The sequence below is a fragment of the Panthera leo genome, chromosome A1 (genome assembly GCF_018350215.1).
Source record: "Panthera leo isolate Ple1 chromosome A1, P.leo_Ple1_pat1.1, whole genome shotgun sequence".
In the NCBI taxonomy this organism is placed as follows: Eukaryota; Metazoa; Chordata; class Mammalia; order Carnivora; family Felidae; genus Panthera; species Panthera leo.
Window position 1 is genome coordinate 110,809,955 of NC_056679.1, and position 27,415 is coordinate 110,837,369.

The 27,415-nt window shown below is 46.3% G+C and overlaps 1 protein-coding gene and 1 non-coding gene across 3 annotated transcripts; one reads left to right on the top strand and one right to left on the bottom strand.

Moving 5' to 3' along the window:
- Positions 1-236: 236 nt before the first annotated feature.
- Positions 237-27,415, bottom strand: VDAC1 (voltage dependent anion channel 1). Of its 2 annotated transcripts, none has more exons than XM_042935072.1 (9): positions 27,012-27,415; positions 16,195-16,267; positions 15,650-15,699; positions 14,581-14,733; positions 14,444-14,496; positions 7,813-8,040; positions 4,041-4,191; positions 2,104-2,161; positions 237-1,182 (listed from the first exon to the last, which is right to left on the bottom strand). In XM_042935072.1, the coding sequence occupies exons 2-9, from the start codon at positions 16,259-16,261 to the stop codon at positions 1,091-1,093; spliced, it is 852 nt and encodes a 283-aa protein (XP_042791006.1). In that variant the 5' UTR covers positions 16,262-16,267; positions 27,012-27,415; the 3' UTR covers positions 237-1,090. The 2 variants fall into 2 exon arrangements, with proteins under 2 accessions (XP_042791006.1, XP_042791014.1); XM_042935080.1 differs by lacking the exon at positions 27,012-27,415 and adding an exon at positions 26,788-26,871.
- Positions 10,262-10,364, top strand: LOC122202499. Its single transcript, XR_006194698.1, has one exon. It is a non-coding gene; the product is annotated as a U6 spliceosomal RNA (small nuclear RNA).

The window sequence follows — 27,415 nt, forward strand, 5'->3', positions numbered from 1 at the left end:
GAGAATTTTAACAGAAAATCCAGCCATACCATGCTGGAATTCTGACCTAGAGACCTGTGAAATAAATACTGAGTGTTGTTCTAAGCAACTGTATTTGGGTCATTTGTTATGCAACAACAGAAAACTAAAAATCCCCCTCTCACACACACACAACATACACACATACAGTGCAAACACAAATGCCAAATGCCCTGTTTATTCACACTTTTATTAATATAATAAAAACAACAGAAGGATGAGGTTTCAATATTTTATTCAAGTTTTACTTTAAGTGATGTTAATTACAGCATTTGAAGGGGAGGATCTAATTCCACACAAAATGGAAGACTCTAAAATGTACCCATTAAACTGCTAAAAAATAAACTGAGTGGCGAGAATATAACAGAAGTCCAATTTAGATTCCGAATGTTGTCACCATGTGATTACAGTCACAGAGACTCTTCCCAGCTTGCAGCTGGGACTCTTAGAAGCTATTTCATACTCTGGTGCAAGGGCAAAAAAAAACACAACATGAGAGGGAATTAAGTCCTGAATTATTGGCTTCATCACATCCACCTTCTCCACCCCAAATGGCACAAAAGAAACAGCTACCACGCCCTGCAGACTACTTTTGGTGTAAAAGAGGTGATGGACTGGGGTGGAAACAGGTCATGAAAATCTGTCTAAAAAAGTCTCTTTCAGATGATTTTGTACACACCATCAGTGAGTCTCTCCTTCATTAGGATAGGAAACCAAAGTTAATTCTCAGGAAGTCATAATTTCATCCATTTACCCAATACCAGTTTACAAAGTGCCTACGAAGTCTCAGCTTCCACTTGCAGCCATTTCTAGATAAAAAAGAAACCTGACAATTCTAGAGGGCCACCAAGGTCCCCCAAAGTCTACAGCTGAAAGGACTTTTCTTGGAATTGGGTTTCTTCTGTACCTCTGAAAGGGTAACACCTTAAAGCTGAATCATCTTTAACCTGGAGGTCTAACATGATATTTAGCAATACTCGCATCCCAGACATACGACATTAAAAGGTACACTAAATTCTGAAGGTAGCTATGCTCAAAATAGTTTAAAATTAAACGATTGTACAGTATTTGTTTATGCCTGAAATTCCAGTCCTAGACCAAGCTTGTGGCCACCAGCATTGACATTCTTGCCATCCAGCAAAGCTGAGAGCGTCAGTTTGATACCTGCAAGGGGAATAACCAGGGACAAGGAAAGGGGAGGGATAGAGGAGAGAAACAAAAAGAAAGGTCAACACAGAGCAGAAAGGTTAACACAAGGAGGAGTACCTAAGCACAATGGCAAGACAACACCAGATTCAAAACCTGCTTCAGCTGTGTGTGATCAGCAGGCAAAAAAACCACACGGCCCATCAGTCCCTGTTACTGAACACCCATCTGATTAATTCCACAGGCTTTCCAAATCCACTTTAGGGAGTCCACTTTACTTTGTCCTCTCATTGCCCCCTGCTACAATCATCTCTCTTCTAGTGGCACCATGCAGTGAGCTTCTTCAGCAAAAGTGCCTTGAAAGGAAGTCCAACCATAAATCAGACTCTGAGATCTCACTCTCGGCATGGACACAAACACACACACGTGCATGCGACTAACTGGTATTTGAAAGTTTGATTCTTTCATCATGTAATCTCAGATTTGTAGAGTTCAAAGACCCAACTTGACCAAACCAATCCCAAAGTGGTATTATCTCCCGTAGTTCTAACATACTATGGACCAGACTAGCCACCTGTGCAGAGGAAATCGGCACAACGGTTTTACAATGAGGATGACTTATGGGCTAGTTTTAAGAATCTGCTAGAAATAAGTATCAGACACTACGTACACAATGGAAAAACAGATGGAAGAAAATAACCAAAAGTGTAACACTCTAGCCTTGGCCTTTTTCTCTCCTACTTACTACTTCTATGCTCCAAATGTTTTATAACAATTCTGCACACTTTTATAAACATTTAATTACAAAACTTTCTCTCCACTCGTTTATAATGTACTATTCAGGCATTATATAAGCAGTAACATAAAGCAGCAAACCAGCACCACAATTTTTCTTTAAGGCAAAGAAACAATTTCACTAACTTTCAAAGCAACGCTTACCTGGCTTTAGGGTCTGAGTGTATCCTAAACCTATCAGGCTGGAGTTGTTCACTTTAGCCTAGTCAAGGAAAAGATAAGACAGAGTGAAATTGTTAAGTACTTTATGTTTTCATCTCCAAAATGAGTAAGAGCTTTGGAACCAACCAACTCAGACCTTCAGAATCAAATTCTCTTTTTTCATGACCACTTTGATTATGAAATTCATTAAATTCAACATGAAATATATCAAATTTGAGAGCAAAGTCTCAGAAAAGAAACTCAAAGAGTCAACACAACTGTCAGTTAAAGGAAAGTTATGGGGTGCCCGGATGGCTCAGTCAGTTAAGAGTCTCACTTCGGCTCAGGTCATGATCTCACAGTTCATGGGTTCAAGCTCTCCATCGGGCTCTGTGCTGATAGCTCAGAGCCTAGAGCCTGCTTCAGATTCTGTGTCTCCCTCTCTCTCTGCCCCTTCCCCGCTCATACTCTGTCTCTCAAAAATAAATAAAACATTAAAATAAAATAAAATAAAATGCATCCTGGAGCAAAAGAATGACCTAGCCAGTCACTTAAATTTCAGCATTTTGTGAATGCTAATTAATAATTAAGTTCAATAAAGAAGTTGAGTCAATGTTACCCTCATTCCTCTGCCTGAGTTGTAGGAAAATCTGGGCCTCCCCCTGACCCCCTTTCTAGTGAAACAAGGAGAGGTCAGGAGCAGAGAAGGCTCATGTCATGAGAACACCAAGTCCTGGCAAAAGCTGAGGCTGCCAAGGTACGTTTTCCTGCTTGAATGCTGTTTTCAGACCTGACAACTTCCATAAGAAAGAACAAAGCAGGGGGAAAGATTTCCTGGCAGTAAGGGCCCCATCTGGCTGTTCCTTTTTGCCTATACCATCTAATTAATAAGGCCCCTCTTCCTTTGTTTTTAACTGCGTAACTTTAAGGGAGCCAAATTCAGTTCCCATTTCAAATGGGCTGTTTGTAAATTACACAATAACCATCCTGCAACATGAGACTTCCGCATTCCACCCCAAAGGGAAGCAGCCAGCAGTGCCCTGTGACAACAGAGATGAGTTCAACAGGATTTAATGCAAAAATCGTGCAGCAACTCAACCGCGAGCAATGCCACCGAGTCTGCAAGATTAGATGCCAACTACTAAGTGCCAGGGTCTGGTTTCTTAATATCCAATACAAGAGCTGGCAAGAGGATGAAAAATGAGAAGCATTAAATGAACATGAATCCTGAGGGTCCTCTCTCTCTCAAAAAAAATAATAGTAATAATTTTTTTAAGCCGGGGGGGAGATGCCTTGGTGGCCAGTCAGTTAAACAGCCCACTTTAGCACAGGTAATGACCTCACAGTTCATGAGTTTGAGCCTACACCAGGCTCTCCCCTGTCAGCGCGGAGCCTGCTTCGGATTCTCTGTCTCCCTCGCTCTCTGCCCCTCCCCTGACTGCCCTATCTCTCGAAAATAAACATTAAAACAATAAAAATAAAAAAATAAAACCTTAGGGTTCAAGGTGACCCCCTTTAGAGTCTGCAGCATGGAACATGGGCTGATAAGAGCAGGCTCCAGAGCAAACCAGTGTGGGTCAAGTCCAGGCCCAGCACCCCAGCACTTACCAGATGTGTGCTCCATCTGCCCTCAGCCTCTCTGAATTTCCAGTTCCTCATTTGTGCAAACAGGGTTGGAATGATATTTCTTTTTTTTTTAAAGGCACCTGCCTCAAATAGGTTGTGTAAGAATTAAAGACAGTAACCCACACATAAATGGGCTCTGCACAGTGGCTGGCATCTACAGTAAGAGCTATTACTATCATCACTTTCCTCATTTCAAACTCTTTGCATAGAGAAAAAAAATCTCTAGCTCCAGCATGGAACTCCAGCAATCCAGAAGGATTCCATCCTAAGCTTCAGGTGGAGCCTGGGTGATGCGTGATTCCACAGGTACTCACCGAGAAGCAGGCATCAGGATCAATCTGATACTTGGCCGCTATTCCAAAGCGAGTGTTACTATTTCCTGCTGTCCAGGCCAGATTAACGGCGGTCTCTAACTTCTTGTTCACCTTCTGATAAATGGAGCCACCAAACTCTGTCCCATCGTTTCTGCAAACAATCAGAGCACAGGTGCCCATCCACCCCTGAAGGCAGGCTGGAGCTGGGCACAGTGGTCCAAGTCTGACAGAGGGCAGGGCTGCTATAAATGGACCAAAATGATCACAAAACGAGTACCAAAGTAGGGAAAAGCCTGATAGGAATGGAACAGACACCAGCTTTGGGAAGGTTCAAAGGAAGGGAGAGGCTAGTTTTCAACCACCATTGGGAACACCCAAAGGCAGGAAGCTGAGGCTGCATGGAATTTGAAATCTGCTTCCAAAATATTCTTTAAAATAGAAGCAGCAACTAAGAAAATGGAATTCTGGGTGATTTTTTTTTTTTTTTTTTTTTTTTTTTTCTGCTGCTGCTATGTTACCTCTTTTGTCAATGCATCTATCATAACAGTGGTAAGGGAGTAGAAGCAAATGAGAAGAGAACACAACCAGAAATGGTAAGAAAGTGTGGGCCACCCATGTTCTTCAGAAGGTTACAGCCCTTAGCACCACCAGCTGCAGCCACTGCTGAGCGGGCACAGCCAAAACCCACCTAGCCCCCTGGAGGGGCAGCAATTACAGAAGAACTTGACCTGCAATTCAGACTTTTCCACCTGTGCAATACTCTTGGCCCAAACTGCAAAATCTCTACAGTTCTGATGGGATGAAAAGGAGACACTTGGTGCATTACAAAATGTTTCCGTCTTTCAAAAATGGAATGAAACCGAACTGGACAAACTCCTTCATCTCTTCCAAACACACCACAGTGTGATTTGGAAATATCCCTTTCCCCTCCTTTCCATTTTTAACATAAAACAATGTCAAAGTTCTGCCTCGTCATTTTGGGTGCTTCAAGTAGAAATGTCATCAGAAACTAGTAAGGCAGAGCCCACGTACTCCGGAATTCAGCAAAGAGCTTAGAACTCACTAATCCAGGGACAAACTGCTGATTCACTGCAAACTCCGCTCCTCACTAATATACTTTCCCTAAAGTAGATGCTCATTAAATACATTCTAAATGCTCAAGTTTTCCCCTGAAATTCAGTGATACAGACCTTGTACTTCCAGAAAGTACAAGGCCAGGACAGGCACCCCCTGATTTGCAGGGAACCAGAAAATCCACAGAACAGCAGCTTGTCACAGACAAAACTAAAGTTTTTGATTAACTTTAGTATAACTGAAATCGGGAAATTTTCTTGGGCTCACATGTGTATCTAAAAAATGTCAGATTTTTCATTATATTCTAAAACCAGCAACACTGCCTTCCTGTTGGGAGCTCTCAAAACCATAAACAGAGGGAAGTCATTGTTCAAATTCATCTACATGAAGCACAGAGCACAACTATGACACTTGGGTCTCTGCAAGCCCTAGGACAACCCAGATGGCTGTGTCGGCAGTTTCCACGCCAGCTAAAAATAAACCGTGTCCACTTAATAAAATCAGGTATGTGAGGCTCAGGTATGTGGGGAAAACAGTAAGGGCCATTGCTATTCCTAGAATTGGTGCCAATTTCCAATTCGACACCAAGGAAGGACTTTCCATTTCAGTCATAACTCTAACTTAAAAAACACTTCTATTGCTTGTGTCCTTTTTCCTGTGACATTTTTGTATGTTGCCTTTTTTGAATTTATATACCTTTTTTGACTTTTTTTTTGGGGGGGGGTGTACATTTCTATGAATTTTAACACGTGTACAAGATTTGTGTGACCACCACCACAATCAGGATAAGGAACAGCTCCACCACCCCCAAATCTCCTCACACCACCCCTGGGCAGTCACACTCTCCCCCACTCCCACTCCAGAAACCACTGGACTGTCCATCACTCTGGTTTTCCTGTGACTTTTTAGCTTCAAAAAACTCAAAACTGGGGTGCCTGGGTGGCTTAGTTGGTTGGGCGTCCAGCTTTCAACTTCGGCTCAGGTCATGATCTCGCTGCTGTCAGCTAAGCCTGCTTTGGATCCTCTGTCCCCACCCCCCCTCTCTTTCTGCCCCTCCCCCCCTCTCAAAAATAAACTTTAAAAATAAATAAATAAATAGGGGTGCCTGGGCGGCTGAGTCAGTTAAGCTTCTGACTTCGGCTCAGGTCATGATCTTGCGGTTCATGGGTTCAAGCCCCGCATCGGGCTCTGTACTGACGGCTCAGCTCAGAGCCTGGAGCCTGCTTCAGATTCTGTGTCTCCCTCTCTCTCTGCCCCTCCCCCACTCACGCTGTTTCTCTCCCTCTCAAAAATAAACAAACATTGAAAAAATAAACTCAAAACTTATTATAATAGATCTGTTATATCATATTAATTCTGTTATGTTAACATAAATAAATAAACTCAAAATAGATCTGTTATATTAATTCTGTTATGTTAAAATAAATAAATATAAATAAACTCAAAACTCAAAATAATAGATCTGTTATATTAATTCTGTTATGTTAATTATACTAATTACAGTAGCCCTTCCTTATCTGTAGGGGATCCATTCCAAGACCCCCAGGGGATGCCTGAAACCACAGACAGTACCGAACCCTACATATAGGCTACATTTTCTCCTATACATCCATACCTATGACAAAATTTATAAAGTAGACGCAGTAAGAGATCAGCAACAATAACTTTCATGATTTTAATAGAACAATTATAACAACATACTGTAATATAAGTTATATGAATGTGCTCTCTGTCTCAAAATACCTATTGTACTATGTATGGCCTTGTTATGATGATGTGAGATGATAAAATGCCTACATGATGGGATGAAGTGAGGTGAGTGACACAGGCCTGTGACGTAGCATCGGACTACCGCTGACCTTCCAAAAATACATCAGAAGGGGGATCATCCACTTCTGGACCGTGGTTGACTATGGGTAAGTGACATCGCAAAAAGTGAAATGGCAGTTACGGGGGAACTACTGTATAAAAATTTTTCAAAAAACTTTGTAAGTGGAAATGTTATTAAATACTATACATGTACCACTTAACTTTAAGAAGTCACTTCTTTAGTGACCTCTAGTGGAAAGAAAGAAATCCGAAAAAGTTGTCCCCCAATTGTGGCATCGGGATTTTAGAGATGAAACATCCGTTTCCCTTCACCTACATCAGCACTCCACTGCACTCCAATTCCCAAGCTTAACTACAAGGGGCTAAGTCAATCTGCACTTTTCTCTTCCCTTCACTGTACTATCTGGTAGTTAGTCAACTTTTGCATGCTCTGCCATGAGAAGACACTGTATGGAACTGAGATCATCATCCCCTAACCTGGTGTCTCAGATCTATATTTCATTAAGCATGGCAAACTGACCTCAGGCTTCATACAGAGAAAGAGGGGCAGCCACACCTTTCCCCACTATTTTGTTACTAACAATGAAAGGAGTTCCAATGCCCACAAAGGGAAGGGACACTCCACTGGACTGACGTCATGCCCTTGCTGTAACTGATCAGTCATTCTGTACCAGTGACAGCTCCGACCGTCTCTAGAACACAAAGAGCCCAAACCACTTCCAGAATTGGACAGGTAGGAAACAGAAAAAGACCAGCAGGCCATGTGGCTCATGTGATGTCAAAACACTCACTTTAAAGTGATTAAAATGTGAGCTTGAAAAGCAATCCCCCTCCCGCACACACTTACACATGACACTCACGTACTTACACGTTAGTGTGGAGCTGGAATTCGTCAGTCTTGTAGCCAACTGCAAAGTTGCTCTGGGTCACTCGAGACTTTGCAGTCTCAAAATTCATCTGGTAGCCAGCCAGCCAGCCCTCATAACCCAGCACCAGAGCGCCCCGGATCGAAGGGCCGGCGATGTCGAAATCCACGTCACAGCCCAGGTTGATGTGCTCCCGCTTATACCCTGTCTTGATTTTAGCATTTTTTTTCCTGAAGGAAAAGAAATTGTATTAAAGTCATAAGCTAACTCACCTTGTGACAACGATACCAAAAGAATGCAAAAAAAAAAAAAAAAAAAAAAAAGTTTTAAAGCTCAGGTTATATACAGGGATGGAGGGCAAAGTCAGCACACCCCAGATCTCCCTTAAGCAGCTGCTGTGCCCCAATGGAAGAACACAACCTCTCTTCAACCACAAACCCATCTGCAGAAATGCCACAATAATCAAGTGAGAACATAGGCAAGGGGGGCACTAAGTAATTTTCCTTTACTAACCTCTCCCTATGCCTAATGTAAGAGCCTACACAGGCATTTATTAGGTAGAGCGCTCATGTAATTATGAAACAGATGTATCTTTGCTATTCTCCAAGTCTATGAAAAAGACACATTATATCTGTCATGAAGGCATCTATCTAAACAGCAGCTTTTTTTTTCAAGCTTTTATTTCAAGAGATACAGAGAGAGCATAAGTGGGGGAGGGGCGGAGAGAGAGGGAGACTGAAAATCCCAAGCAGGCTCCACACTGTCAGCATGGAGCCCGATGTGGGGCTTGAACTCACGAAACCCTGAGATCAGGACCTGAGCCAAAACCAAGAGTCGGATGCTTAACCAACTGAGCCACCCAAGCGCTCCTAAACAGCAGCTTTTAAGGAGATGGTTGCTTTCTTACTTTGTGGTTCACTTAGTAAGTAAATAAAGAAACAAATACTAGGTACATCCCTCCTAAGTAAATATGACAGATAGCTTTTAACTCGGTATTCATGAGATCCTAATGAGCATGTATTTCTGAGACCTGGGTACAGATGTAGAACCCGGGACCCTGTAGTCATGGGGGCTGGGAAACCTCAGAGCCTGGAGCCTGCTTCAGATTCTGCGTCTCCCTCTCTCTCTCTCTGCCCCCGCCCCTGCTCGAATTCTGTCTCTGTCTCTCAAAAATGAATAAACATTAAAATTTTGAAAAAAAAATACTGGCAATGGATTGAAACATATCAAATATGTTTAAATCTATGAACTCATTCATACTGACACTTAAAACACACACATTGGGCATCTTTAGAGACTAGAGAACCAATGTGTTACTTTGAAACAGTAAATAAAAAGGAAGCAAACGTTTACTACCTTTGATACACTATCTCAGAGTAACCAATAGTTTAGAAGTTTCTTTTTATCAAAATAGTCTACCTAATAAATGAAGAATAAATGATTAAAGTGGAATTATCACCAGTCTGTAACCCCTGAGTGAACTGTGAATAGCACTAACGTACAAAGAAAAAACCCAGCCTTCTATGCACATCCAATGGAAGCATACGTCACCACTTTTATTCTACCCTCTCCCCTCCCCAATGGAATCTAAATGCAATGAAGCCTGTAGACTTACCAATTCACAGTAAATATGAGGGACAGGGTAACAAGTTAAATGACCATAGAGAGGGGCGCCTGGGTGGCTCAGTTGGTTAAGTGTCTGACTTCAGCTCAAGTCATGATCTCACAGTCTGTGAGTTTGAGCCCCGCACTGGGCTCTGTGCTGAGAGCTCAGAGCCTGGAGCCTGCTTCGGATTCTGTGTCTCCCTCTCTTTCTGCCCCTTCCCTGCTGATGCTCTGTCTCTCTCTGTCTCAAAAATATATATAAATATTTTTTTTTTAATTTTTTAATGACCATAGAGATACATACAGCATAGTTTAGTCTATGTGTAATCTTATGAGACAAATGACCTACTTTCAACAAATAAGTTAGAAGGGGGGGAGAAAAAGGCAGAGGAGAATCTAAAAATTAAAGAGATTTAAGGAGGCAAACGACCCAATTTTCACAATTTTGCACAGACAATTTTTTCTATATTAATTTCTATTAATTTCTATATTAATTCTATAAATTAAAAATGAAATCATTTAGGAGCACCTGGGTGACTCTGTCGGTTAAGTGTCTGACTTCGGCTCAGGTCATGATCTCACAGCTCAGGAGTTTGAGCCCCACATCAGGCTCTGTGCTGATAGCTCGGAGCCTGGAGCCTACTTCAGATTCTGTGTCTCCCTCTCTCCCTGTCCCTCCTCCACTTGTGCTCTCTCTCTCTCTCTCAGAAATAAATAAACATTAAAAAAAGTTTTTTTATGAAACTATGTAAATTTGATCGGACTAGAGATTTAACAATATTAAAGAAAGATGATTAATTTTTTACAATGTAACCATTTTGTGACTAAACTTTTTTTAAAAAATGTGTGCCTCAGCAGCACATGTATTAAAACTGAAACGATACAGGGAAGATTAACATGGCCCCTGCAGAAGGGCGACATACAAATTCGTGAAACGTTGCAAATCTTTAACTACAGAGAACAAGCTGACAGTTACCAGATGGGAGGGGGCCAGGGGTTGGGTGAAATAGGTGATGGGCTTAAGGAGTGCACTTGTCATGATCAGCACCAGGTAATGTATGGAATTGTTGAATCACTATATTGTACACCTGAAACTAATACACAAGACTGTTAACTACTGGAATTAAAATAAAAACAAGTGGCAGCTGGGTGGCTCAGTCAGTTCATCTGACTCTTGATCTCGGCTCAGGGCATGATCTCACAGTTCATGGGTTCAAGCCCCATGTCAAGCTCTGCACTGATGGCTCAGAGCCTGCTTAGAATTCTCTCTCCCTCTCTCTCTGCCCCTACCCCACTTGTGCTCTCAGAATAAACTTAAAAAAAAAAAAAAAGAATCATCATTTAAAGATACATATTGGGGCACCTGGGTGGCTCAGTCAGTTAAGTGTCCGACTTCAGCTCAGGTCATGACCTCACAGTTTGTGAGCTCGAGCCCCGTGTTGGGCTCTGTGCTGACAGCTCAGAGCCTGGAGCCTGCTTTGGATTCTGTGTCTTCTCCTGTCTCTGCCCCTCCCATGCTCATGCTCTGTCTCTCTCTCTGTCTCTCAATAATAAATAAACATTTAAAAAAAATTTTTAAAGATATATATTAAAATATCTACAGATGAAATTATGCAATAACTGTTATTCAAAATAATCTGAGGGTGGAAGAGACTGATTGTGAGTGCATAAATAAAACATAATTAGCTATGGGTTGATAATTATTAAAGCTGGGTGATGGGAACATGATGAAGGTTTATTTTTTTTTTAATGTTTATTTTTGAGAGAGAGACAGAGAGCAAACAGGGGAGAGGCAGAGAGAGAGGGAGACACAGAATTCAAACCAGGCTCTGCGCTCTGAGCTGTCAGCACAGAGCTCAAGGCAGCGCTTGAACCCAAGGACCGCGAGATCATGACCTGAACTGAAGTCGGAGGCTTAACTGAGCCACCCAGGCACCCCCTGATGAGTGTTTAATATACCAGTCTTTAGTATGTTTGAAATTTTCTATAACAAAAAATTTAAGGTTAAACATTCCAAGTCATCAAGGAGATGAGAATTTCCAAGGTCATGGTTGAAAATAAAGCCAAACACCCTTCACAAGTGACAATGATGCTTACAACTTTTGTTCAAGTTGCTTTGGTACATTTTCACAAGCTTTGAAGGAAAGGAATAACAACCAAACAAATTATCTGTCAATAAGAAAAACTCAAAATAGGGGCACCTGGTGTCATGATCTCATGGTTCGTCAGATCAAGCCCTGTGTAGAGCTCCAAGCTGACAGTACAGAGCCTGCTTGGGATTCTTTCTCTCCCTGTCTCTCCCTGCCCCTCCTCTGCTCATGCGTGCTCTCTCTCTCTCTTTCTCTCAAAATAAAATAAACCTCTTCTGGTCTGCCTACCCTTTGGAGGAAGCAACCTGGGTTTTTGCTTATCCAACTGGCACCATGCTAGTGGGGTGATTGATGAAAGGCAGCTGCTTGGAGGCTGACATTTAGGAAGGGAGGGAGACCAGCACTGTAAAAATCAGGGATCTTATAACCACTGGGTAAAAAGCTGCTGCTGACCAAAGTGTGCTGCTTGTGGCAGGGCCTCTGACCAGTGGTGTGGACCAGCCATCCCAGACCATTTACATGGTGCCTCCTTACCCTGTCTCAATGAATTCTGGCCAGGAGCACAAAGTCCTCAGAGAATAGGCAGTGCTCGGGCAGTGACTCGGGTTTCTCTCCAGGCTTCTGCTCTAATGCAACACTCCACATCTTTGGAGTTTTCCCTCTTTCAAGTATTACTGGGATTTTTTTTTTTTTTTAAGCTATTTAAACAATAGCACTAACTTGACAAGCACCTGAGAGAGGCATGACTCTGATATCCAGTTAACGATCTGGTTTTTCTGTGGTAGGTGCTCAATGTGGGGGCTGGTCCCTAGAGGAGTTTGCAGCCTCATCCATTTGTGGTCTACACTCAGCTCCTTCAGAAGCCACGATGCTTTCCCAGGCTATCCGCCTCAGTAGGTTTGGAAAGCCAGCTTTCACTTCCAATCTCCATAAACCATCAAAACCTGCCTCAAATACCCAGGAGCAATGCGGATACACTGTGCCCACCATCTTGGTTTCTATATGCCATTCTTCAATAAAAGGAACTGAAGCTCCTTGCAGAAATGCCTGATGGCAGGACTAGAGCAAAAGATGAGCCTGCTATATCTTCCGAAGTAGAGCTCAAAAGAAGTGACAGGGGATTATCAAAAGCACACTTGGAGACACGCCCAATGGCCATATCTGAAACAAATGAGGAATCAAATATATTGTGGTAATAGGTTATAACCCACAGAATAAATGTCTGTGGATCCATATCAATATAAATAAATGATTCAATAAATAAATGGAGAAGGAAGAGCTCCTCCTTAGAGTAGAATCCCAATTAATAAATGCAGAAGGCATGATGGGAAGAGAAAATCTTTACCAAACATACTATTTGCAGGCAAGAATCACTATGGATACTAATTTTGTTTTTCAAAAAGTAAGAAACAGAATATTTACATAGTCTCACAGTATCTCCCGACATACCCATTTACAAAGAGAAAAGTAACTTCATAGAGAAACCTGGCAAACACCACTTTAATCAAGTGATCAAAGTTAGTATCACCAGTAAAGAATACTGACATACACATCCTGATATCACGCACAAGACAGACCCAACATCACTTCTGTGGCTGTATAACAGAAGTGTTATAAGATAATAAAATAAATAATATAACAATAATATAACATAATATAATAAAAAGGCATAACCTGAGTTTGACCATGAGGAAACATCAGACAAATCCAAACTGAAGGATTCTACAAAATAATTCATCAATCCTATTTAACAGCGTCCAGGTCATGAAAGACAAAGAAAGACTACGTTCTAGATTAGAGGAGACCAAAGAGATTTGAGGACTAAATGCAATCTAGTATCCTGAAATGGGTCATGGACCAGAACTAAGACATCAGTAGGACAACAAATTAGTTAACTGTATGACAGCCATATAAATTTCCTGGTTCTGATAATTACATCATAGTTATGTAAGATGTTAACATTAGGAGAAGCTGGGTGTATGATGTAAGGGAACCCGACATGCTATTTGTGCAACATGTGTCCCATCTAGTCACTTTGAAAAGCACCAGGGGCTGAGGCAACCAACACACGGTCTTGCCTCCTGATGAGCCCAATAACAGTGAAGCATAATTGGTTTGTGGCTGGGGGACATGGGGCAAAAAGTGCAGCCTCAGGAGACACATTGCACTTAAAACCCATCTTCTCTCAGTGCTCCTATGTAGAAAACTGGGGAAAGGGCCCTCCCAGCCTGAAAACTGGGGCTGGCAACAATGATCGCTCAGACACTGCTTCCCAACATCGCCGGCTGTCTACAGCCTTGGCCGCTTACATCATTCCCAGCAGCCTCACTCACATGAAACACAGCATTACTAGACCACACAAATCTTGTAGCCCTCCACAGATGAAGCCAGGATGGCCACAACACGCAGCACAGAATCTCACTATAAAACACTGTTAGGGGTGCCTGGGTGGCTCAGCCGGTTGGTTAAGCGTCCAGCTTTGGCTCAGGTCATGATCTCACAGTTCATGAGTTTGAGCCCCACGTCAGGCTCTGTGCTGCTCAGAGCCTGGAGCCTGATTTGGATTCTGTGTCTCCCTCTCTCTCTCTGCCCCTCCCATGCTCATGTGCGCTCTCTCTCTCTCTCTCTCTCTCAAAAATAAACATTAAAAAAAAATTTAAGGGGCGCCTGGGTGGCTCAGTCGGTTGAGCATCCGACTTCGGCTCAGGTCATGATCTCTCGGTCCGTGGGTTCGAGCCCCACGTCGGGCTTTGTGCTGACAGCTCAGAGCTTGGAGCCTGTTTCAGATTCTGTGTCTCCCTCTCTCTCTGACCCTGCCCCATTCATGCTCTGTCTCTCCCTGTCTCAAAAATAAATAAAACATTAAAAAAAATTTTTAAAAACAAACAGATAAAACACTGTTAAACGTCCTTGCTAAGAAAACACGTGAGATTCTTACCCTGTGTTTGGTGAGAAGGATGAATCAAAGGTCAGCTTCAGTCCACGTGCAAGCTGAACAGAAAAGAAACATGCCAGGTTTAGTCAAAGGCAGGGCAGCAGAATAAAACTGTGTCTCTTCGCAGTGACCACCATTACCTGATCCTCCACAGTAATCTCTGTGCCTAATGTGTTGTCAGTGTTCCATTTCTCCGTAAACGTCAGACCATATTCAGTCCATCTGTACTTGGTTTCCAGACTGCCCGTCACTTTGGTGGTCTCAGTGTTGGCAGAACCTGAGCTCGTAAATTCCTGTAAAGCAGAGAGAGAGTCACGGCCTGTTCCCCAGGGCTCCACTGAAGCATCCTAAATGGAACGGACTTTCCTTTATGCAAGAGGTGAGACCTGAATGTGTGGAGGCAAAGGCTACTTCTACAATTCAATTCAATATTTAAATACAGATGGGATTAAAGAGCCCTGTTAGTTAAAAGACTCTTACGGGGAATTCTCTGTCAGGAGACAGCTTCCTTCCACCCTGGTAATACATTAGTCTCGACAGGAAGACAATCCCGCTTCCACAATACTTACAGCCAAATACAGACCAAAACCCCTGAGCTCAAGATGACACTGGAGTACATCAACCCCTAAACGTCCTCCTTCCAACAATCCTCACACACACAGTCTAAAAGGGATTACTAATTTTTTTTTTTTTTTTTGATAATCAGGTGGCATTGAAAACAGCTCAATTTTAAAAAGAAACAAGGAAAAATGAAACAGAGTTTATTAACTCAGTGAGTATTAACAGCTGCTAAACTAGGGACCTATCAGCAGCATGCCCCTGGACCACCCATCCCATACAGGATGCGATGAATGTGACAACCACAAACTGCCACAATCAAAAAGGTCCTTTCAGGGCACCTGAGGGGCTCAGTTAGTTAAGCGTCCAACTCTTGATTTGAGCTCAGGTCATGATCTCACGGCTGTGACATTGAGCCCCATGTCAGGCTCCTTGCTGAGCACAGAGCCTGTTTAACATTCTCTCCTTCTCTCTCCCTCTGCCCCTTCCCGACTTATGTGCACACTCTCTCTCTCTCTCAAAAAAATAAAAAAAAATTTTTTAATTTAAAAAAAGGTCCTTTCATTGGACTCTGCCACCCAGGACACGGTAGTTATCCTCTCCACTGATCTACGATAAACCCCCATGCTCCATGTCGGTCAGACAACTTACCAGTCCATTCTCAGATTTTGTCTTCAAATCGAGTTTGATTAAGCCAAATCCTAAAGAAAGAACATGGGAACTGTTAATAGGCTAAATAACCAGCTCAAGAGCAGCATCTCTGCCTCCCTTCTCCTGTTTCAAGATGCCGTGAGTGTGCAGGGTGCCTGTCTCCACTGCTGCCTGCCTACGTGTGGAACTTTGGCTACCGAACAGTGGCTGTGCGCTCCCAGCAGAATGACAGGGAAAGGTACGGGACAGTGTGAGCACAGGCCTAAGGATGGGCAACACTTAGAAATTGCACTCCATGACCACGGCACACACAGAGCTGCTCCCGCCTGTGGGAGAGGAAACCAGGGCGTCCACTTGTCTGCAGTGATTCGTAAGCCTGCCCTTACCAGGTATACAAACCAACACTGCTTTATTAGGCATAGTAGGCTTGTCTTTTTTTTCCCCCGACATCAAAGTTCTGAGAGTTGACCCACCCAGGCCTCCCGAACTGTGAGGGGTAAAATCCCAAACATGCCAACCCAGCCCATTAGCTCCGAAACACTCACCATAACCCTTGGTGAAGACATCCCTGGCACATTTGCCAAGATCAGCATACGTGGGAGGTACAGCCATCTTCTGCTACAATAAAAGAATCACCAGAAGACACACATCAGTAATTAGGGAAATTAGTTTTCCATCAATAAAAATTATTAGCTATAATTAACCACCAATAAAAATCATCAGCACAGAGTCCCAGGCACTTTATTCTCCCAGGTGTGCACAGAGAAGCCTTGCTCTCTCGTGCCTCCTCATGTCGAGAGGTGGAGACACCCAGGTAAGTTCTGTCGACAGCAGACCAGCCTGCCTTTAGACCTCTTCTTCCTTGGCACCCCCAGACTGAGCACAAGTGCAGAATATAGCAGCAGTCGGTAAACATTTGCTGAATGAATTAACTGTCAAAGACAAATTCCCACGAGCCAGCTACTTTACTGAATCGCAGGACTCTTGCCAATAAAACATATCTTCTTACAAAATGTCGGCTGCTATGGCATTCAGTGTACTGAATAGAAATCAGAGCTTTTCAGGCCATCCTATTTTCCATATGGTTCTGATTTCATCCATTCCAACAAAATACTTACAGAGTACCTACTATGTGCCAGAATAAACGCAACTTTTCAAAAAACTTTGTATTTCAGGGGACCCCATTTTTTTGAGTATCAGATTCCTCACAGAGAATACAGTAAAACCTAACAATTAGGCAACTCTTCACATGGAAGGAGATATAACCACATCGCCTCGCCCCGCCAAAAAAAATCAATTCAAACAAACATCTATTGAGCTACAATGTGACTTTATTTTTTAAAGTACTACTTGAAATTGTTGCATATCACTAAGTCAACAAGCATTTATTAAACACCTCAGGGTTCAAGGAAGGCAAGTAATTCAGAGTCCTTTCCCTAAGGCCACACTGTGTCCCTGAGAGGCTGTATTCTGACGCATTACATACACAGAATTAAAATCCTAATCCAGGACAGCGCGAGCACACACGCACACGCACACACACACACACACACACACACACACACACACAGTGTGCTCCATCCAGGAGGAAAGGAGTCATGAGAAAGCACCATGATCTGCACCTTCTCCATTTCCCAAATCATCAGCCCTAATTAGCAGGAATCCAATTAACCCAAGGATGGTTCCATTAATTTTTAAAATATAGTATACCTAAATTTCCAAACTGAGCCTGCATATATCCCACCTGAAGTCACCGACGTATGCACTCACACAAGCAAACACCTGCACGGCATGTTCCTGGTAAGTGGGAACCCAACGAAAAATGTCTCAATCGGGACGCCTGGATGGCTCCGTCGGTTAAGAAAAATAGTTCAATCGGTCCCAGGGGGAGCAGCATCACCACAGGAAGCTGCATTCCTGACATAAGCTTTAACATCCTAGATGCTGCAAGGAGCCCACAGAAGCAATGAGTATGCTATAAAACAAACAACGACAAACTTACACCACTTGAAGTAATAAAATTGTGGTCCAGGTCCTATGGTACTTTTTTCAGAGGTTCTGCTAATTCCGCCTCCATTCACTTTTTTGTCAGAGCAGAGTGGAGCAGCCCAGTGAGCTGTTTACGATCCTCTTTGTTGCTCTTGTTATCTCTTGCACGTGATCAGGCTGGAACCATGGACAGCTCAGTCCACATTAGGATCAGGGCACAAAGAGCATGGGGGAAGATCCATTTCAGGCTGTCCCCATTGGCTGTTTCAAGTCTGGGGACCCCCCCTCTCGACCTGTCCCCCTTCCACCCCAAGCGAACCTCACAGGCACATCCACCCCAGGGACAGCCAAAGAAACCATCCACCAGGTCATGCAGAATACCCCCAGCCTAAGGCGTGGATATGTCTCAGCCACAGATGGCCCTGGCCCCTCCCAGAAGCAAGGAAACAAACCTGCATCAAAGGCTGAGGTGATGGAGCCCCAAGGAAACTTGCAGAACATCTCAGCAAAAGATCCAGAACATTCTCTACGGCCACTAGTGCCAACAGGTATCAGTGGACTGAGCACCCCTCTTCAGCGCTGCCCTTCCCCAGCTGGACTGCAAACTCAGCCCCAGGGTGAGGAAAGAGCAGTACAGTGGCAACCTCTCTGGCTCAGCCAAGACCTCCCTGTACCTCAGGGGCCAGGGCGTTCCAAAAAGTACCCTCTGCTGTGGCTCTAGGACCCACCTCACCAGGCACGAACAGCTTTCGCATCAGAGAAAAGCAGATCACTCATCATTTAATGTTCCCCAAATGCTCTCACTCATCACTAATCCCCCAAAAAAAGAACCAGCAAAACCACCTGTCAAAAAACACTCCACCACCGACAAACATCACCCTAAAGTACATGGCCACTAAGGAGATTACCATCCAAACACAAGGGAGCTGGGAGGTCAGAGGGAGCTTGGATGAGGCCAGGTTCTCCTTGCGGCTCCAGCTCGGCACCTGGCAGGGAAGATGCACAGGAACCCCCAGCTGAGCGGAGCCAAACCCACTCCTGGACCTGAGGAAAGACGCACCCAGAAGCCAAGACGCTCCCCTTCACCACAGGCCCACACCTGCTGTGCAACTGTAGCTTCCCCTAGGCTTTTGCTGCAGTCTTCAACTTTCCCCACCCAGTCGCCTCCTGCATTTATCTGACAGGACTGAGGCAAGGCCTGAGGCAGTGTGCCTCTGAAAAGCTCCGCTTTCTTACAACTGCCAACAGCGCCTAGAAAATGCCCATTTTTACACAGTTCTCAGCACCCGCTGCAAAAATCATCTTGTAGAAATGATTTCCATTCATGTTTTCTCAGGCCGGGACCGGGGGGGTGTGAAAGAGACCTCAGCATCCTGCTTTCTCATTTAACACGCTGCCTGTGCTGATTCTAAGGCTGAACCCTGACCCCCTGGCCCCTACCTCCGCCTAGATCAGCTCCAAATCGCTCCAAATCGCTCACCATCTGTCTTGGTGGCATCCACCCCATGTGCCTTCAGAAGCCCAGCCTCTAGAGTCCGAGCGTGAGGCGGGGCACTTTGACACAGGAAAGCAGCCAGCCCTGGACAGATGGGAATCAGAAGCCGGCCTGAGTGAAGGCTTCAATGCAGAGCCTGCGAGCATGGTTCCCAAGGATAAGTGGAACATGAGGGACAGACAGGACTGGACTGAGCAGACCTTCCCACAGTCACTGATGACTTTGAGAAGGACCAGTAAGTCACAGTGGGAGACAGGAGTCCCTTGTTTCCCTCCACTGCCTGTTCGCCTACCTACCCAACCATTCGCTGGCTGACCTTGAACAGATTATGCAAGCTCCACTCCAGCCGAGGAATGAAAATCCAGCCCATACTGGAAACTCAGAGGGGAGAGATAGTATATCGCCCAGCACAGTCTGCATAACACTTACATAACCTCCACCTTGGGGGGACATATCTTCCTTGACTCATCAGTTGCCTGTCAGTGACAGCTGCTCTGCTTCCAGCGCCCCCACCACACCCACACGTACACACCTACCCCCAACTCACACCCTTGAACTCAAAGCAGCCCAGAGCCTGTCATGCATAAATCTATCCAAAATATGTAAAAAGCTATGTGTCAAAGATGACAAGCCCTGGCAAGTAGCAGGTATTCAATACAAAGGTCTGTTTAATGAGAAAATGTGCAAGGAGCATGAAAGTACTTTTATAGTAGAAGGAAAAAAATAGAAACTTAGTATCTGACAAGAGTCTAAGTAAACGGTGATGTCACCAAGCAGCAGGAGCGCCCTCTACAGGGAGGCTGTAGCACCGCCAGGAATGGGGGGTGGAGACAGCCACAACTAGTACCCTCTCCACCCGCCTTGGCCTAAGGAGAACTCAACTCAGGCTGATGAGACCACCAGGCTTCAGAAGGGAGCAGGGCCACTTACTACCTCAGAACAAGGTGTGGACTTTACTCTAAGGGCCTCAGGGAGCCACTGTAGAGTGAGTGACACACCTGTGTTTGAAAGGCTCACTCAACAAACAAATCAGCAAAAATGCAAATGAAAACATCCACTATTGGTGTGGAAAATGGTCACCCCTGTTCACGCCAGTATAGGACAGCCCCTTTGGAGACAACTACTGGCCAATGCGTAAGTGGGCATGCATTAACCTAGAGACAATTCGACTGCTAGGAACCCAGCCAAGGTCCCCAGAGAGGTGCACACGAGGATGCTCACTGCAGCATTAGTTCTGTAACACAAGCCAGAAGAAATCTAAATGTCCACCAATGGGGAAATGAATGAAAATTAAGGTACTTACAAAAACTAAAGAGCACCATGTGGTAATCAAAAAGAACGAGGTGGATTTATGCAAGGTGCCATAGAAAGCTATCTTTGACACATGGCTGACCCTTGAAAAACACAGATTTGAACTTCGCAAGTCTACTTATATGTTGGATCTTTTTCAATAAATACAATACTGTAAATGTATTTTCTCTTCCTTATGATTTCGTTAATAGTATTTTTTCTCTAGGGGCGCCTGGGTGACTCAGTCAGTTAAGCGTCCAAGTTCAGCTCAGGTCATATCTCGCAGTTTGTGAGTTCAAGTCCCGCATCAAGCTCTGTGCTGACAGCTCGCAGCCTGGAGCCTGCTTCGGATTCTGTGTCTCTCTCCTTTCTGCCCCTCCCCTGCTCATGCTCTCTCTCTGTCTCTCAAAAATAAATAAACATTAAAAAAAATTTTTTTAAGAGTTCTTTTCAAAAGTAGTAATATTTTTATCCAGCTTACTCTATTGTAATACAATATATAATATATATGCATACATAACATACAAAATATGTGTTAATTGACTGTATAATATCAATAAAACTTGAGGTGAACAGTAGTAGTTAAATTGGGAGGGAGTCAAAAATTAGAGAAGGATTTTCAACTGCATGAGGAGTATGCACCCCTAACCCCCACAGTGTTCAAGGGCCAACTGTAGTTCATTGCACAAAGCAAGTCACAGAAAATGTATAATTCTGCATTATTAGAGGAAAACCCTTTCACACACACGTTTATGCGCTCACACATTTGTGAATGATGGGAAAGCATGTAGGAAGGCTACAGGCCCATCTGTACATTGTGGCTGACTGGGAGCTGCTTCTGGAAACGAAGGGGGTTTAGGAAAGGAGGAGAGTTAAAATAGGATTTTCATTTCTTATTCCACTTTATTAAAGTTGTTTGTACATACTGATAACTTTTTTAAGGACATAAAATTTAAAAACCCAACCAACGTGTCTGAAACTGAGCTACGCTGCCTTCACGATGCCACAATAAGCCACATTCTAAAAGACTGCTGCAGTAGAGGTGCCAGAAGGAAAAGGCCACGTGGGAAGTATCTATCTGGGTTCCAAGAACAGATTCCAACTACACTGAGATGGCAGGGTTAACAGGCAAGGCCTGCAGGGGGAACATTCTACCCCCAGATGACCACCTGTGGCTCTGGCCACCCTGCCCAGGAGGCAGGAGTAGGGCAGGGCTCCCTAACTTTAATGTGCATGAGAACGGCCTGAAGCACTTGTTCAAAAGCCTCCTTCCCTCCCTCTTAGCCTTTCGCAGCCTAAGAAACAGGCAGGACAGCACTTCTGTCGACAGAGGTAGAATCCTGGCACAGGAGCCGTGGTACCCTCAAAGAGCTAACAACCACTGCGGTGGGGGACACAGGGAGCAGAGTGGCCTTAAGTTCCCAAGACTCAGTCTTGTGAGCAAGGTAACACCTAATGGATTAAGAGACACCATCTTCAAGAGCAAGGGTACAACAGCACTAGGACCCAAACACCAGGAGCCACCCTGCCACGGATTGTCACAGCACAACTGGGTGCCCAGGCAGCAAGGCACAGTGACTATGAGAAGGAGCTATGAGCCTGGCAGAGGATTTACCAGCACCAGCCTTTACTAGCTGTGTAACTTTGGACAAGCCACTGATAACTTACACTCCCAGGGTCTCATTTTGCTCACCTATAAAATGGGGCTAACACTAGTGCCTTTCTACCAGAGCTACTGCAAAGATTAAGTAAGTTAGGTAGGCAGAGCACGTAGGAGTATCTGGCACACGGTGAGGGCTCCATAAATGGCAGTACTAATCACAGTCCATTATTCTGGATATTCTCTGTCCCTTCAGATCCATTTTTCTCCTCCATCCTGCTCTGTGACCCAAGAGCTGATCACTATGGATTGCTATCAAAGGCTATGTATCGTTGGTTTTGGCCAACAGGAGGCACCAGCAGGAGATGGGAGAGAGAGGCTGGAGTACTCATTTCCCAAGCTCCCTCCCTGCTGGGCCTCAGGTGGGCAGTGACTACTTTCCAAGGCCACAGCTCCTGCCAAGGAGCTCCACACTCTACTCACACCTTTGCAAATGGCCCCTTCATTATGCTTTCTTTTATCACCCCATGTAAGTGTGCAACTGATTCGTGCAAGGCCCCTGACCAAGAGGGTAGTCACCTCCACCACCATCACCATGACCATCCTGGATTTCCCTTAGAAAGGGAAAATTGTAGGAAAGCCTTTGGTTCTGCTGTTTCTCTAACATCATTTAAGGTGGTTTGTCTGAGCAGAACTGGGCCAGCACATAGGAGAAGCACCAGACCAGCCAGGGATTAGAACAAAAGCACCTCCCCCTAACTCTGGGGACCAGGAAAAGCAACTTCCCCAGCAGGAGGTTAGCCCAGCTCTGAAAGCCAATATATCAAGCCAACACCATCAGAAGCCTCCTCACACCCCTATCCCTATCTCACGGAAAAGGCAGCCCCTGGTTATGTCTACCGGATGCTGGCAAAGCCGGTGACCTGTGCTCTGAAGCAAGTCTGTGCTCCCAGTACAGCTGCCCTCCCCTCCTACTCCACGAGAGGCTCACACACCGGGGAGCCCGGCTTCCTAGGCATTGCTTCTATTTTAAAACACTCTGGGAGATAGGCCACCACCAGCACAGCCTTCCATAAGAAGCCGCAAGGGAATGTAACTGACTTGGGGGCAGCCTGCAGGCCCACCCACCCATCAAGGGAAGAAAAGCCTGGGCTGGCAGGCAGCATGGCAAGGTCTGGGTCCCAGGTGCACCCAGGGCTCCTGTCTGACCTCAGACACCTCACATTTCCTGGAACCTCGCTGCCTGGCTTGACCCAGTGGGGTTTAAATAGACAGTGCTTGGGCAAGTAGATTTGAGAGTCAAGCAGCCCTGAGTTCCAATACCACTCCACGACTCTCCAGATATGGGACCCAGGGCAAGTCACAATGTATATGCATTTCACGTTTCTTCAGCTCGAATATGGGGAAAGAGTATCTGTCTCAGCATCACCGTGAGGACTGCTAATATGAAATACTTAATACAGTGACTGGTACGTGGTAAGTACACAACGACCAGAGAGAGGATTTTATTACAGGTTTACATTTTATAGATTTCTTAGTATAATTACCGCTGCTGTGCAGGTTATCAAAAGGCCACCCTCAACCACAAGGTCCAGAGTCCTCCCTGACCACATGAGGTACTCTTGAGCTGAATATTGTCCAGGTAAGTCCTGGAAGAATGTCTCCTACCTCATCCCAGTAAAAACTGACCTTTCTCCTGATAGACACCCAGTGTCACTGTCCTTGCAACAAAGAGGAGTGACTCCACTGATTACAATCCACTGCCAGGCAGCCTACACACAGCCATACACAAGTTCACTCTGCTCAGCGTGAAAGGAGAACAGTTCCCCTCTGAACAGCAAATTCGACCTCTCAGATGCATCCACATCTATTAGCTGGTGGCAATGGCCCCTTGCCGTAGCAACTTCAGTGTGGAATTACCAGCACTAGAACTAGCCAGACCAGGTCCCAAATCCCAACTCTGGGCTCAAGCCTCCTGACCCATGAAAAAGAGTGCCTCTCTCCCAGGGTTTGCAGGATGGTACATTCAACGTCACACATATGTTAAGCCCCCGCAGAAGGGTGCTGAGCAAGCCCTCAATAAAGAATGACTGTGACGATGATGATGATGGTCACACTTTTATAAAGGAGACACTGAGGAACAAGACAGTGAGTTGACCTGTACTCAATCCTGGGGCTCTTGTCAGAGCTGTGTTGTGAGCTCAATCTGCTCCCCAGGACTCTTTCCAGGACAGTTCTGGAAAAAGGGCTTAGAAGCCCACTCACCCTCACCTCCCTGAGAGCAAGCAGTAAAATGGAGGATTGTGCCCAGGCCCAGCAGAGGACCCCATTGCTCACTTTTCCTCAGTGGATACCAGAAGAGTCTGTGGGGAGCCCAAGGCCACAGACTCTCTGAGTTCCCTGAGGGGGCTGCCTGCAGGTTTGGGCTGGCTCTCTCTCTCTCTCTCTCACACACACACACACACACACACACACACACACACACACACACATCTTCCCCAGTCACCACCACCAACGATGTCAGGCCATTAAAATTCCATCAAGGGCAAAGTGAACTTCAGTGCCTTGGGAGCATCCCATCAGTAAAGATGGGGGGGGGGGGTGTCAATGTCCCTCATTACCACCAGCTTGAAGGTTACTGTCCACATCTGCCCAGGGTCCAGCAGGATCGGCAGCCCACAGGCAACTCCTCACTATATGGTCTCCCGGAGCCCCTGTGTTTGTGTCTACAGACAGCCCTTGCCTCTACCCAATAGAATAAAAATACAGAAATAAAACTAAGCAATCAACTGAGAGCAGTACCCCCCTCCCCAAGGTCAAGCATTTTATTCAGAACAACTCCAGCAGAAGTTATCGACCCACCCACCACCCACCATCAGAGAAGGGAAAAGCACTTAGGAGAATCCCATTCACCCTGGTCGCCCTCCCCTGCAGGCCCAGAAACACCAGTTCTACAACTTTCCCACAGGACCTGGTAAGTCACAGAATGAAGATAGCACGTTTAAAGCAGTTATGTCAAATTGGGAAACAGTTTTGCGTCTCAGTGCTCTAGGGCTGTACTTTCCGCAGGAGCTCTTTAAACAGGCGTGACCCTCGGCTAAGCAAGACTATTTTCTGGAAGTGAGTGAGATAGATGTGTGTGTCCCTCAGAAAGGATGTCCAAGATCAAGAGAATATGGTCCGGGGCTGCAGCCACTACATATGCCCATTCAATAACTTCACAAATACTTAATGAACAACTACTACAAGACATATGCTGCAATGGTAAAAAAACAAAAAACAAAAAACAAAAAAACAAAAACCACAACTATCCTCCTATCAGTAAGGGTAAGGTGACTCTTGGATAAAAAGGAAGAGCACATTTACCCCCACAGACCCTTCTCAAGTACCTACTGTGTGCCAAATGGCACCACCCCAGGCAATGAAAACAAAGCTGCAAAGGGCTTAAGCCTAACCCTGGAGAACTCATTCCAGAGCTGGGGTGGAGAAACAAGGCAAGCCCTGGGCAGCCTGCCCTGGCCTTGCCAACAGCACATTAGGCAAAGTAGGGGCCCATTCTCTACCTCCTCTGCGGAGGTAAGGCTGGTCAGGGTGATGGAGACCTCAGGTGAAACCTTCCCTCAGGTCTGCACGCACTTCCTGCTTCAACCTGACCTTGTCCATAAACTTAAAAGAATTTTTCATTAATGATCATGGAAGTTACTCAATGCCTGGCACACAAGTGTTTAGCAATAACGTTTAAAATAACAGGGGCTATATTTATTAAACGTTTTCCAGAACACCAAGTAGAGTAGAATGGTCTACAGAGGATGGGCTAAATCCTCCCCAAAAGCCTCAAGTGTCAAGGTTTCTACTGAAGGTTTGCCGTTAATCAACTCATATCATTCTTCCCAAAGATGAATGGCCGCTACAAGGAGAGCTACAATTGCTCCTATTGTACAGATGAGAAAACTTAGGCTTCGTATCGCCCCGGCTGTGTGACCTTGGGCAAGTCACTAGGATTGCAGCCCTGAAATCCAAGGGCTCCAGCCAGTTTCGTGAAGGCACAGACGCACTCGGTGAATGAATGAGCAACCGAACCAGGATCTCTCCTAAGGCCAAGGAGGCCACATCCGCTCCCCGCAGGGCGTCCTTTCCCAAGGCCGAGCCTACTGCACAGGCTCCTGCGGCCTAAGTCGACTCTCAGCCTCTCGTTCCGCCCGGTAGGGAGCTGGCACGCGCGGAACAGCGCCGGGCGCCAGCTTCTCCGGGCGTGGACCAGACAGGCCGGACAGGGCGTGTGGGGCTGGGAGCTAGGGGCCGCGGTCGTCACAGGAACTCATGCCGGTGGCGACAGCGTGGCCCGCACAGATCCGTGCGCCCAGCCCGGTGAGTGTGGGGGCAGGCGGTTCCCCGCCCGACCCGCGCTGGCGGGATCGAGGGCCAGAGGGCGCCGCCGGGAAAGGTCACCTAGACCTGCAGCCGGCCTGGCCTTCACGCGGCGGCCCGTGCCCTTCCGCCCGCAGGTCCCCGAAGGATCGAGTCCCAGCCGCAGGCGCCCCCGGATGTCCGGCCTCCCGCTCCCGCGCCCCGGCCCGCTTGCCGCCCGCCTGTGCGGCCTGCTCTGCGCCGGGAGCTCCCGCTCGGCCCCTGGGGCCCGGTCCTCAGCCCCTCGCCCACGCCCGCTCCTCCCCCCCCCCCCCCCCACCTCCTGCTCAGCTCCCCAGGGCAGGGCCCGCGACCCCAGAGGCCGGCAGATCGCGGGCCCATGTCCGCAGCGCCTACCTCGGGGGCGGTGGCGGCGGGCTCGGCGGCTGCTACCGCGGGGGCTGCAGCGCGAGGAACGGAGAGCAGCGGCGGGGCCGAGGGCGGGACAGCGCGGACGGCGGCGGCGCGGACCCGCCCCGACCCTGCGCGCCGGGCCTGGCGAGCTCCGCCCCTGGGCCCGCCCCGGACACCGCCCAGGCCTGGGCCCGGGTCCCCAACCAGCTCCTGGCCAGAACCCTTACCTTCCTGCGCCCTCAGTGCCCGCCGCGGACGCGTGTGCCCGCGGGCGTGTGCGGGCACGCGTGGGTGCTGCGTGCGCCCGGACACGGGACCGGGGAGGCGTGGGGCTGACGTGTACAAGATGTGTGCGTGCGCGGGGACACGCGTGCCAGCCGCCCACGGGAGCCAGTTTTGGCTGGAAACGCGCCAGGTTGAAGCCCGCGTTGGGGGGGGTGGGGGCTTCCGGTTCTCTTAGCCGTGGCCCGGGGCCTCCTGCGCTAATGGAAGACGCACGGGATCCTGGGCCCCCAACCGGTTCTCGGGGCTGGGAGACAACGGCCCACCCCCAAGAGATGATGTGGCGTGCGGTGCCGGACCAGGACCTAGCCCGGTTCGACTAGTTGATCCCCGGAACCCCCACCTCGGC